Source organism: Myxine glutinosa, chromosome 12 (genome assembly GCF_964187855.1).
Source record: "Myxine glutinosa chromosome 12, kmMyxGlut1.1, whole genome shotgun sequence".
Lineage (NCBI taxonomy): Eukaryota > Metazoa > Chordata > Myxini > Myxiniformes > Myxinidae > Myxine > Myxine glutinosa.
This window is the reverse complement of record NC_136272.1, coordinates 1,596,871-1,609,724: the sequence shown is the minus strand read 5'-3', so window position 1 is coordinate 1,609,724 and position 12,854 is coordinate 1,596,871. Positions and strand designations below refer to the sequence as shown.

At 53.4% G+C, this 12,854-nt stretch overlaps 1 protein-coding gene across 2 annotated transcripts in view; it reads right to left on the bottom strand.

Moving 5' to 3' along the window:
- Nucleotides 1-1,273: 1,273 nt before the first annotated feature.
- Nucleotides 1,274-12,854, bottom strand: part of HAUS7 (HAUS augmin like complex subunit 7) — a 68,314-nt gene continuing 56,733 nt past the window's right edge. The window contains exons 10-11 of one of the 2 annotated variants that reach the window (XR_013621030.1): nucleotides 1,574-2,103; nucleotides 1,274-1,529 (exon numbers count right to left, since the gene is read on the bottom strand). Coding sequence is in view for 1 of the 2 variants with exons in the window: in XM_078766404.1 (XP_078622530.1) it covers nucleotides 2,045-2,103 (59 nt within the window). In the remaining variant the exon portion in view is untranslated. Of the gene's footprint in view, nucleotides 2,104-12,854 lie in introns of both variants that reach the window. The other variant, XM_078766404.1, reaches the window with a different exon arrangement.

The window sequence follows — 12,854 nt, the reverse complement described above, 5'->3', positions numbered from 1 at the left end:
TGGTTGGCTTGAAGGATGAATGAGGAGAGCCTGAAGCACGATCGGCATGGACCTTTATCGGATGGAATCCCCTTCTCACAGGTTCCACGGCCTCCCATTGGCCAAGGTTGGTCATGTGCGGGCATTCCCCCCCCCATTACTACACAATGGGAAGGGAGCTAATCTTTACATTTAATAAGAAATAACTGACTACTGCAGGCTACATGTTGTCGTGTAATTAACTAGGGGGGGGGGGGGGGGTGTCTTTTATTGCAAAACCGTAATCTATATATATAAAGCAGTAAAGTATGTTTGTTTGTTTGTCCTCTTATAACTCGAGAACTACTCATCGCAGAGAAAAACCAAAGGCATATTCGGAATCAGTACGCCTCAGAGCAACTACAGCACACCTTAAATTTTTTAAAACTTCGGGTTTTAAAATTAGCGTATTAGCGCAGAAGCGCTAGCAGAAGAGGGAGGGAATCGAAGGGAGGGAGCGCAGCGCTCCCTCTAGCGCTTCGCAGCGCCAGCGCTTCTGTTAGCGTAATTAGCGTATTTCAGAACGTTAATTTTTCAACTTCATTATTCGGAATCAGTACGTCCCAGAGAAACTTCGTAATGTTAATTTTTCAACTTCATCTGATTGACATGGGACCAACGGCATGTGACAGAGTGAAACATACATGCTACATTTATTTGACGACAATGAGTTCCGACTTCCGGGTTCGTGCCGCCAACCCTGTTATGCGCCTCTTGCGGCACACAGGGAATTACCAGTGAACTGGTACTCAATTTGCCGACCTCGGTAGGATGACAGGCTGAGTCAACCCCCCTGGTGTTAAGGGGGAGGAGGAGGGGAGGGGGAAGAGGAGGGGAGGGGAACGGAGGGGAGGGGAACAGAGGGGAGGGGAATGGGGGGGGAGGGGGATGGGGGAAGGGGGATGGGGGAAGGGGGGGGAGGGGGAAGGGGGGAGGGGGGGAGGGGGAGGGGGGGGAGGGGGGGGTGCCCGGGGGGTGAAGGGGGGGAGGGGAAGGGGGAGGGGCCCTTCTTCCCCCAGGCACCCCCACACCCTCCCCTCCCCCCCTGCCTTCCCCCTCCCCCCCCTTCCCCCTCCCCCCTGTTCCCCTCCCCTGTTCCCCTCCCCTTCCCCCTCCCCCCTTCCCCCTACCCCCCATTCCCCTCCCCTCCTCTTCCCCCTCCCCTCCTCCTCCCCCGCCCGGCAATGCCGGGTACTTCTGCTAGTACTATATACACCCACACAAACAGATATACATACGAGTAGTAGTGCACCGATTATTCTCCAAAATGTTGCATTTATTGTAATTCACACAACAAAATAATATAGAGGTACACAACATGGTATATTGCAAACAAGATACAGCATGGGCTAACATACTGTACATTATATCACTTTAAAGACACCCTGAAGGGTGCAGCAACATCACGCACCCGGCTCAGAGCAGAATCACGCACCCGGCTCGGAGCAGAATCACGCACCCGGCTCGGAGCAGAATCACGCACCCGGCTCGGAGCAGAATCACGCACCCGGCTCAGAGCAGAATCACGCACCCGGCTCGGAGCAGAATCACGCACCCGGCTCGGAGCAGAATCACGCACCCGGCTCGGAGCAGAATCACGCACCCGGCTCGGAGCAGAATCACGCACCTGGCTCGGAGCAGAATCACGCACCCGGCTCGGAGCAGAATCACTCAGCCGGCTTAGAGCAGAGTCGCACAGCCAAATTTGATTTGAAGCAGGATTAAAGCCAAACTAAAACATTTTCCCTTCATGGTGAGGTCATGGTGAAATATAAAGATCCCAACATGCATGTCACAAGAAAAGTACAAGTGTGTTGGTGCTGCGGCTTTGCAGCATATTTTCATTTTAATATCTCTTTGTTATCTCGACTTTTAATAAAGGAGAAGAAGGTATTTGTTACCAAAGGTAAATACAAGAGAATGATTAGAATATCATAATGAATGCAAATGGTGCACAAGTGAAAGTTTTTATTGAAAATTTAAACAGAGTTAGAAGTGCAGGAGACCAGGATCTTGCCTGAAGAACCTATTGCTTGGACTCTGACATGTCCAATGAGTTGGTCCAATCACCATAAACCTCCAAAGCTGTAATGAGATGGGCATGGAACAGTTTATCATTACAATTCGTCCAATTAGGAATCTCTCAAAACATTCACCAGAATTAGTGGTCATCTGCATATTACCAGAGACTCCCGAGACCAATCCGAAGGTTCTCCAGAAGTCGAGGATGTGCTATTGCAGAATGGCATCCCAAGAATGCTCCAGATTCCGTTTAAATAATATGAATGATTGGTGATATTTCATGTATGTCTCATTTCAATTCCACATTCGGTTCTTCTCAATGGTTTTAAATGGATAACTCAAGTTAGTAAAACTTAAGCAAGCTGCTTGTTTTATTTTAAATCATGGTGTTATTGTTACACCAATGTAATGTATAAAAATAAGAACAATACTGCACTGACTAAAGGTAGTTTAAAGAGTATCACGGTATTCAAAACCAATTTCAATGGTTGCTAGGAGACAGGGCAGCATGTACAATCATACGACTTTAAACAAATAAACAAAAAAAATACCTATTTTGGGGGGCAGCCTTTCCCCCACCCCCCCCCCCCCCCTCCACCCCCACGCATACCTTCATTGACCCCGATTTTTTTAATGCAGTGAACAAACTTTAGTCACAACATAACAAATATCATTTGCGCCAAGTTTGGTCACAATCCCATCAGCGGTTTCGGAGAAGACTTTGCAAGTGTTGACGGATGGACTGACGCGCCATCGCATAAGCTCCACGGAACTACGTTCCAAGTGAGCCAATAATAAAACGCAGGGTGTGTGTATGTGTGTGTGTGTGTGTGTGTGTGTGTGTGTGTGTGTGTGTGTATATATGTATCTATGTATGGATGTGTATATATCTATATATTGTTGCGAATATGGAATTTGGCCTCCATATCCGCTTGTAAATATTCCCCTATTTTCTCCAATACTCCCCAACTTTCCCCGATCCCCCATTCCCTAGTCCCATTGCATGTAAATAACAATCAGTAGAGCCGACCTTCCCCTTATTCCCCCATTAAATGTCGTGCCCAGGTCCACCGCACCACAGGTAGACAACTTTCGGACATCTTCCTAGTTATTCTTATTCTATGTCAGTTAAGGCCTCGTCTCCATTAATTATGACTCTTCGTTGCACCAGAATGTGATTATATGGCATCAGTAGTGAGTTTAGGACCTTTCCCATACCTCCTCCCATCTTCTTCCCCAAACAACAACAATAACAACAACTACAACAACAATTACAACAACAACAGAGGAGATGGCGGCGGAGCGGGGGAGGATGCGTCCTCACACCGGCTCGATTAGCTCCAGACCATGCGCTCCACGGGGTTACCCCGAAGGGGCTGGCTGTCAGCTCCTCGTCAGGGGCGGAGCCAGTAACCCCCCCCGCACGCACCCAATGAGAAGCAACGTGCCGATTCCACGAGGCGGAGCTAACGAGCCGAGGGCGTGTCACTCCCCGCCGGATATACGCGGCCCCGCGCCGGATGTGACGGGAGATGCGCCTCAGCTTGGAGACTGGAGAGAGAAGCCACCGCCACCCCCAGCGCGACGATACCTCCCCGCATCTCTGGACCGGACCGAGTCGATTCTGCCTTGAGCCAAGAGTGCACCTTGAGCCATCGACTGCCTGCCTTTCCTAGCCATCAAACCCCCGTGTGAGTCAGCCGTTGTCCCGTGTGTCTGTCGTCTGTCCGGGGTTAATATAAGAGTGTGTCTAAGTGCCTGTCTTCCTGTAATATACCTCTAGCCCCTGTAATCTAACCTTTTCCGTACGAATATACTTGAGAATCGAAACATTGGTGTCGTATTGTGTTATTGTAATCCAGCCGGGTGTCTTCTTTTTCTTATTGAGCCAGCGTGGCGCGACTTCGTCAACGTCGAGTATAGTCGGGTAATTTGTGCGGACACGACGGCCATTCCGCTCGGCCCACTTTAACATCAAAGTCGTGTCTGTAACAATTGGTGTCGGGAGTGAGATTCGAGGCCCGACCAAATTTTGAAGAAAAAAAAAAAAAACGAATAGAGGAAAAAAAAAAAAATTTGGTCAAAATTTGGAGCGGCCGAAATTTGTTTTGTTTTACGAAACTCGAATTTTGCAAGTCGCGCTATGGCGGATCAAGACGGCTGGGGTCCGGTAGGGGAGAGTGAAGCAGGGTCGGTCCAGGACCAAATTGAGGGACATGAGGGACATGAGGAGAGCGAAGCAGCGAGGGTAGCAAACGCACAAAATGGCGCCTCGCTGGTCACCGCGCCCGCGACCGTAGCAGCGCCGCCGATGGATTGGGGCCTATTTATGGAACAAATAAAGGCGCTCATGGTCCAGACAAGTGAAGACCTGAGGAATGACTTGGGAAACCAAATGGGGGTAATGAGGGACGAAGCGAGGGGTACCAGTGAGAAGTTAGACAATAATTTTGAGGAGTTAGACAAGAAAATTGAGAAGTTAGACAATAATTTTGAGGAGTTAGACAACGGGATAAAAGAAGTAAAGAATGGGTTAACGGGGGTAGAAAACAGAATGGCCGCTCAAGAGAATCAGATAGAGGGAGTGAAACATGGGTTAACGGGGGTAGAAAACAGAATGGCCGCTCAAGAGAATCAGATAGAGGGAGTGAAACATGGGTTAACGGGGGTAGAAAACAGAATGGCCGCTCAAGAGAATCAAATGGAAGGGATGCAAAAAGGGTTAGAGGGGTTAGAAAACAGTATGGAAGGCAAATTGAGGGACATGAGGGACCAAGCGGAAAGGGAAGTTAAACAAATGGAGCAGCAGATAGAGGGGGTCAGAATGGGGGTAGAAACCAAACTGGATGCTCACAGGGAGGAAATGGAGCAGATGAGGGTGGCATCTGGGCAGGAGATGCAAGTGATGGGAGAGGAGATCAGAAGAGGAGTGAGTGAGGAGGTCGGAGGAGTGCGCGAGGAGGTGAGGCACTGTAAGGAGCGCATGGAGAAAGAGGTGAGAAAGGGGACTGTAAAATTGCAAGGTGGTATAGAGGAGTTGACGCTGGGAGTAGAACAACTGACAGTGGGACAAAAGGAGTTGGGGGACCAGGTAAAGAAGAACACAGCGGTAATAGAGGGTTTAAAATCGACACAGAAAGAGATGAAAAAGGACGTAGGGGTAATTAAAAAAAGAGTGCCAGACGGTACATGAGGACCTGACGAGGAAAATGGACAAGGTGGTAGAGGTAATGGAGGTTAAAGAGCGGGAGGTGCGGGAGCACATAGAAAAAAATAAAGTGGAGTTAGAGGAAGAACTTAAAGGGGCGCACGAAGAGATGAAGGAGATGAAGCAAAAATTAGAAGAAGTGGAAGAAGGGGTGAGCGAAATTAAGAAGCGACGGAGAGAGGATAAGAAAGAGATAAAGGAGGAAGTAAAAGAATTGGTCCAAAGTCTGTGTTCGGATCGTGATGATGTGCTCATTAACCGGATGAGGGATTCGCAGGTGATGGAGGAGAAGCGAAGAGAAAGAGGACCCGGTGTAAGTGGTGACCAATATGGTCGTGCGTATGATGCGCCAGGTGATTTAATAAGCTTGGGGGTCGAGATAGACCCGGAAGTTCGTGAGAGGCCACGAGTGAGGTGTATGGCTGGTCCGGAGGGTATGGAACGAGAGGTGCGAGGTGTGGGTGAGCAAGGTTGTGGGAGTATGGAATGGGTAGCGGGTTGCGGAGGTGTGACCCATGCATCGACACCAACAGGGGTAGTTGTTGGAGGGACCGGGGAGGCACGAGAGCCCCTTGGGGGTAATGTACTGTGGGGGCCCGGCCGGTTCGGCCCCGCGCTGACCCCGCAAGGGGCGACGCACGGGGTCCGGCCGGCGGGCAACGACTCGCATACGAGGTGGTCCCACAAGGTCCCACTCGCGCCGTATGACGGCAAGAGTGATCTACGCGCGTACCTGGCGCAGTTCGACTGTGTGTGTAAGGGTAACGGTTGGGGTGAGGACGAAGGTGGAGTACACCTGGTGGCCGCATTGCGCGGCGCGGCGGCGGAGGTGCTGACGGCATTACCAGCGGGTGCTCTCACCCTGCCAGCCCTCCGCGACGCCCTAATTAATCGATTTGGAATAGAACAGCAGAGCGAGCTTGTTAAAGCTCAGCTCGCGCTGCGAAAGCGCAAGCCCCAGGAAGCCATCGGGGAACTTGCCCACGACATTCGCCGCGCAGTGGGGATCGCACATGCTAGCATGGCAGCGGATTCCCGGGAAAGCCTGGCGCTGGACCATTTTATCCAGGCCCTCCCGGATATTGAGCTCCGGCAACAGCTCGCCATGTGGCGCCCGCAGACTCTGAGCCAGGCGGCTGACGCTGCGGCCCGTTGGGAAGCAGCGAGGCCCCTGGCCCGGGGGGGCGAGCGTCTCGCAATGGCGGTCCGCCAGATGGGACCCCCGATGGAGGGCGGACCCCTTAGGGGGCCCGCCCCCGACGTGGGTCCTGACCTGGCGGGCATGGTCCGGAGGCTGGTGGACCAGCGCCTGGCAGGACCTGGACCATGGCAGGCGGCCCCGGAGGTGGCCCGCGGTGGACCACGAGCGGGTAATCCAATTCGGACCTACAGGGGGGGGAATTTGGAATTCCGGAGGCAAGCACCTTACCAGGTGAGGTGCTATACCTGCAACCGCCTGGGTCACCTGGCGCGGCACTGTCGAAACGCGCGCCGGGATGATCCCCGGCAGTTGAGGTCCTCAACTCCGCCCAGGGGGGAGCGGGTTAGCCGACCCCAGACACCCCCCCGCCAGACCCCGGGAAACTAGAAGGTGTCGGGCACGTAGGGCGGTGTTCGGCAGCAGAGGATGGAGGAGAGCCCTCATTGACGCGACAGGTCATTTATTGTGGCCAAATTGGAACCGGTAGCCTGACAATTAGATGCAAAATTGCCGGCGTGGGGGTAGACGCCGTAGTGGACACAGGAGCTAGCGCCACGATCATCAGCCCTGTGGTCCTTGATTCGAGCGCAGGTGGCTGGGATAAGATCCAGCGCCTGCAAAATTATAGTTTGCAGCTTGCTACCGGGGTGACGGCCCCGATCATAGGGCGTGGTTCTGTGACCCTCAAGTTAGGGTCGGTAAGGAGGGAGATAGATGTTTGGGTGGCGGAGGTGTGCGACCCATGTTTAATAGGGTTGGACCTGTTGACTGCCAGCGGTTGTAAAATCGACTTGTGCCGGGGGATCCTGCAGGTGGGAGTAGAAGAGCTGCCGTTAGGGGGAGTGAGCACGGCCGAGAGAGCGGAGCTGGAGGCTTCCGAGGCCGTGACCATCCCCCCAAGGGCCGAGGCGATAGTGCCGGCCCGATGGGCAGCTCGCCCAACATGGCAGGAGTCCTGCGGCCTGGTCGAACCGGTGGCAGCGCAGTCCATACCGGGTTTAATCGTGGGCCGCACCCTTGTAAAAACGGACGGACCGGTAGTGGCCGTCCGAGTAATAAATATGAGTACAGAACCACGCACTATAGTAAGGGGCACGAGGGTAGCTGGCTGCACCCCCGTTGAGGAAGTCGCGACAGTGAGGGGCGAGAACGTCCAGCCGAGCCGACCCCGGGGGGAGCCTTCAATGACAAGTAGGAATTGGCCCGATCCCATTTGCGAGATGGTAAATCGTAGCAGCGTAGAGTTGGGAGGTACCCAGAGGGAGGCCTTACACAAACTGGTTGGGTCCCATTTGGACCTCTTCTCCTTGTCCACCGAGGATATTGGACGTACGGGCCTGGTGAAACATCAGATCCACACCGGTGAGGCCCGGCCTATTCGTCAGGCCGCCCGACGGCTCCCTTGGAGCAAGAGGGCGGAAGCTGACGAGCAGGTTGCAAAAATGCTCGACGCAGGTGTGATCGAGCCCTCGGGAAGTCCTTGGATGTCACCTGTTGTGCTGGTCAAAAAGAAGGATGGGACCACGCGGTTCTGCGTGGACTATCGCCAGCTAAACAACGTGACACTCAAGGACTCATATCCCCTGCCAAGGATTGATGACACCCTCGATGCCGTTGCGGGCTCAAATTGGTTCACAACTTTGGACCTCAAGAGTGGGTATTGGCAGGTGGAGATGGATAGGGCAGGGAAGGAGAAAACGGCATTTTCCACAGGTAAGGGACTGTATCAGTTTACTGTGATGCCGTTTGGTTTGTGTAACGCCCCCGCCACCTTTGAGAGATTGATGGAGCATGTACTAGGCGGCATGCCATGGCAATCATGCCTGGTGTACCTGGATGACGTCCTGGTACATGCCCAAACGTTCCCCCAGGCACTAGCTAATTTGGACCAGGTGTTCGGGTGCCTCAGACAGGCAGGGTTGAAGCTGAACCCGAGTAAGTGCACTTTGTTTGCAAGAGAGGTGGCCTATCTAGGTCACGTGATTGGCCGCGAGGGGGTAAAAACAGACCCAGACAAAATTAAAGCGGTAGAGGAGTGGCCCGCACCACGTACCATCAAAGAGGTGCGGGGATTTTTGGGACTCTGCTCCTACTACCGGCGCTTTGTGGCGAAATTTGCGGAGTTGGCCCGTCCCCTCCACCGGCTTACGGAGAAGGGGACGCGATTTAATTGGACACGGGAGTGCCACGAGGCCTTCCAAAAATTGAAGGGGTGTCTAACATCCGCACCCCTTCTAGCTTACCCCACTAGTGACGGGACATTTACCCTGGACACGGATGCGAGCCAGGAAGGATTGGGCGCAGTTTTGTCTCAGACACAGGAGGGCGTGGAGAGAGTGATTGGTTATTATAGTCGGGCCTTAAGTAGGCCCGAGAGAAATTATTGCGTCACTCGCAAAGAGTTATTGGCTATGCTGGCTGCCATGAACCATTTCCACCCGTACTTGTACGGGCGGAAATTTTTGGTTAGAACTGACCATTCCTCCTTGCAATGGCTCCTTCGGTTCAAGGAACCGGAGGGCCAAATTGCAAGGTGGTTGGAAAAGTTGCAGCAGTACGATTTTGATGTGGCCCATAGGGCCGGGAAGGCCCATGGTAATGCGGACGCACTCTCTCGGCGTCCTTGTCTGGGGGAAAACTGTAAATTTTGTGCGAGACACGAGGAGAGGGAGCAATTGGGCGATTCCGCCCCGATTCTCGTCGTCCGGGCAACCCGGGTGAGAGGGCCAATTTTGCCACTAACCGCGGACGAGGAATTTGGAGAGTTGGCTTGGAGCACGGCCCAGCAGGAGGATCCTGTTCTGGGGCCGGTGTTCCAATGGGTCAAATTGGGGCAAAGACCAAAGGGGGAAGAGGTCACCCCCCTCGGGGCACAAACAAAGGCATATTGGGCTCAGTGGCAGACCCTGGAATTGAAAGGCAACATCTTGTATCGCAAGTGGGTGGAGGTTCCCTCTGATCGAACTTCCTGGCTGGTGATAGTCCCTGACAAATTCAAGAACGTCATATTGCAACAGGTGCATGGTACCCGCTCCGGCGGCCATTTGGGCAGGACAAAGACAATATCTCGGGTCCGCCGGAGGTTCTATTGGGTGAATATGGGGCGCGACATACAGGACTGGTGTCGGAGATGCGACGCCTGTTCTGCCAAAAAGGGACCAGCACGGAGGATGAGGGCCCCCCTTCAATTACATCAGGTGGGGGCCCCCCTTGAGCGGGTGGCTATGGATATTCTAGGACCGCTGCCCCGCACCCGCCAAGGTAATAAGTATATCCTCGTTGTGATGGACTACTTCACCAAGTGGCCGGAGGCTTACGCCCTCCCCAACCAAGAAGCAGGGGTGGTAGCGCAGGCCTTCGTGGAAGGATTTGTGTGCCGGCATGGGATTCCACAGGAGTTGCACACCGACCAGGGACGAAATTTTGAGAGCAAATTACTAAAAGATGTGTGCAGTCTCCTGTCAATTCGAAAAACCAGGACAACGCCTTTAAGACCTCAATCTGACGGGATGGTGGAAAGATTCAACCGAACTTTAATCCAACAACTGGCACTGTTCACCACCACCCGTCAGGATGACTGGGACGAACATCTCCCTTATTTGCTCATGGCCTACCGAACCAGCCAGCACGGGGCCACCGCATGCAGTCCAGCGTTGCTTATGTATGGGCGGGAGTTACGGGCTCCCGCCGACTTGCTATGCGGTCCCGTGCCAGACACAGTGGTTAACCCGCCGAGGGAGGGGTACGCACGTCACCTAGAGGAAGGCATGGAGCTAGTCCATGCCTTCGCCCGCCGCCAACTCCATCTGGCGGGGGAAAAGATGAAGCGCAGGTACGACGACCGGAGCCAGGGGAGTCAATACGCTCCGGGGATGAAGATTTGGTTCTTTAATCCCCGGAGGCGGAAGGGAAGGTGCCCAAAACTCACCTCCCCCTGGCAAGGCCCAGGAGTCGTCCTGTCGCAAATCTGTGACGTGGTCTTTAAGATCAAAATGGGGCCACGAGCCCTCCCTCGGATCGTCCACGCCGACCGGATAAGACCTTACACCGGCGAGCAGGCGCCCCCGTGGATTGCCTCGGCTTTAGATGCCGAGGCGGGACCCAGTACCTCTGAATAAGGGGGGGCTTATTAGTGCCAGAGGACTGGGGGATTGAGGAGCGATAGGCCCGGTGGGAGAGGGTGGCATCCCTGCCACCCTTCCCATGGTGGGGGGGCAAAGGAGCACTAGGTTTATGGGGTGTATGGCAGTGAAAACTAGCCCGGGTGGGTTAGGATATTGTGTGTAGGGATCTAGAGAAGATGACCTTAGGTAACGTTAAGTTTAGTTAGTGACTGATACCTGTAGTAGGGACGCAGGTAGATTAGTGTGGATGATAATGACGTGGGAGCGCAATAGTTTAAAGGGACGACTGGGAAGCGCAAGTTTCAGAAGGGAGTAGTTAGCTGAGATGATGCCGTGTTTGTGAGAATTGAACAGGTGTGATTGCACAGGTGTGCAACTGGACAGGTGTGTGGAGCAGTGTATGAGTAGTGAGTGTGTGGATCAGCGCGAATGCGCTTGGGGAGAGAAGGGTGCAGGTGGCACCAAGTGTGAGAGCACAGGTGTGCAAGTACAGGTGTGTGGAGAGAGTTGGAGTAAGTGGTACGGAGTGGTGTGCATGGAGCGAAGGTGTGGATGGGGGAAGAGTGGACCCCTTTCACGAGTACCCGGGGCGGGTAGTGTAAGTGTTAGGTAGAGGGTACAGGTAAATTGTGGTTGGATATTGGCATTTGTGGTGCGGTTGCAGAATGGTGTTGTGAATGGGTGCATTAGTGTTGTGGAAATGGCTGGGCGTGTAGCCTGTTAGTGTGTGTAGTTGGTTGGGCACTCCACCACTGTGAGGATGTCGGCCAGGTGAGGCCGCAGGTGGGCTCTGGGAGCCGGTAGTTGTGAGTGGGTGCCTGAGGATCCCGGGTGTGGATCGGGCAGCCCAGTGCCAGAGAGGGCACGGAGTGGGGAGAGCGCCAGAGGGCCTTCCCCAGGTAGATAGGTTAGGGTAAGGAGCAGGTAAGCTCGGAGGCAACTGCAGTGGTGGAGGGGTGCAGGTGGGTAGACCCACTGGGAGAGGTACACGCCACAGCCCAGAAATTGTACGAGGGCACCGGGAGATGAATCGGGGGAGTGAGACCCCAAATTGAAGAGCACCACAGTTTGGCCAATGGGAATTGGTTTTTAGAACCCATAGTGTAAGAGGGCCAATGGTTTGGCCGGAGGAAGACCCCGGGTGGTGTAAAGTTGTTAAAGTCATTTAGGAAATAGTTAGGATTGAAGAACCTGTCGCACCATACGCAGCCACTTACCTGTGGTGATGATGATGACTCCACACCTGTGTTTTCTTTGTTCTGTGTGCAGGAAATGAGATTGCTGTGGATTTGTGAGACGCATCACGACGTGGATGAGACATTGGGGTGATTCCATCTCTCCCTCCTTAGGAGGGACTGATGATGAATTGGTGATGGCAAATTTTGATGTGCAGTTGGAGATGGCAAATTTTGATGAGAGTTGAAAATGGCAAATTTGATTGGTTAGGAGGGAGAGAAGACGAATTTGGTATATGGGAGGAACGGGGAAGACAGTAGGGATGTTTGTTGATTTGTAAAGTAGATGTTTATGGGTAGTGTTGTGTTGTGTGGATACAGTAAGGGGTAAGGGAGGGGCCATGTAGGTTACCTGGTGGGGGGGGGGGGGCGTACGATAGGAACGTACCTGTCTCACCTGGTTCCCATGTGCCCCCAGTGTGCATCACCTTACATTGCGTGCACTTTTGCGCCCTTACCACCTTACTCACTTGTTTCTTCTTTTGTCTCCCACCTCCGAGGATCTGGCTTTGGGGTAGAGAGAGAGGAGAGAGAGGTGCTGGCTGCGCAGTTGTGGGCCTGCACTTTCGCTGTTTGCTGCCGGGATCGATACACCATATGGACCGCAATGTTTGTGGCCACCCACAATGGACCGCAGTTCGTTTGCGGCCAAGCACCACCCGGGGATGGACCTATGGATCAACGTGGCACCTATGCCATACAGGTGAACCACTAATAGTTAACACCACTGAAGGCCACACGAAGAGCAAGAGACACCTGCAGGGTTAGGGGTTGTCGAATTTATTTTTATACCAATGAACAATGGTGACTGCACCGATTGGTGGTGGGGTGGTGCTTTTGATGCTGGGAAAGGGTGCTCTGCACGTTATTAAAGGCCGTCGGCCACAGAGCACTCGTGGGTTGGTGTATCGATGCTGGCAAGCGCGCTCTCTCTATGCATAACATCTGCATGTGTTCCTCCAAAGACAGGTCCTGGATCGTAGTGTAGATATCAGCGTAATCTTGTAAATAATGCTCCCTACCGGCTGTATGTGTAGTTTGAGAAT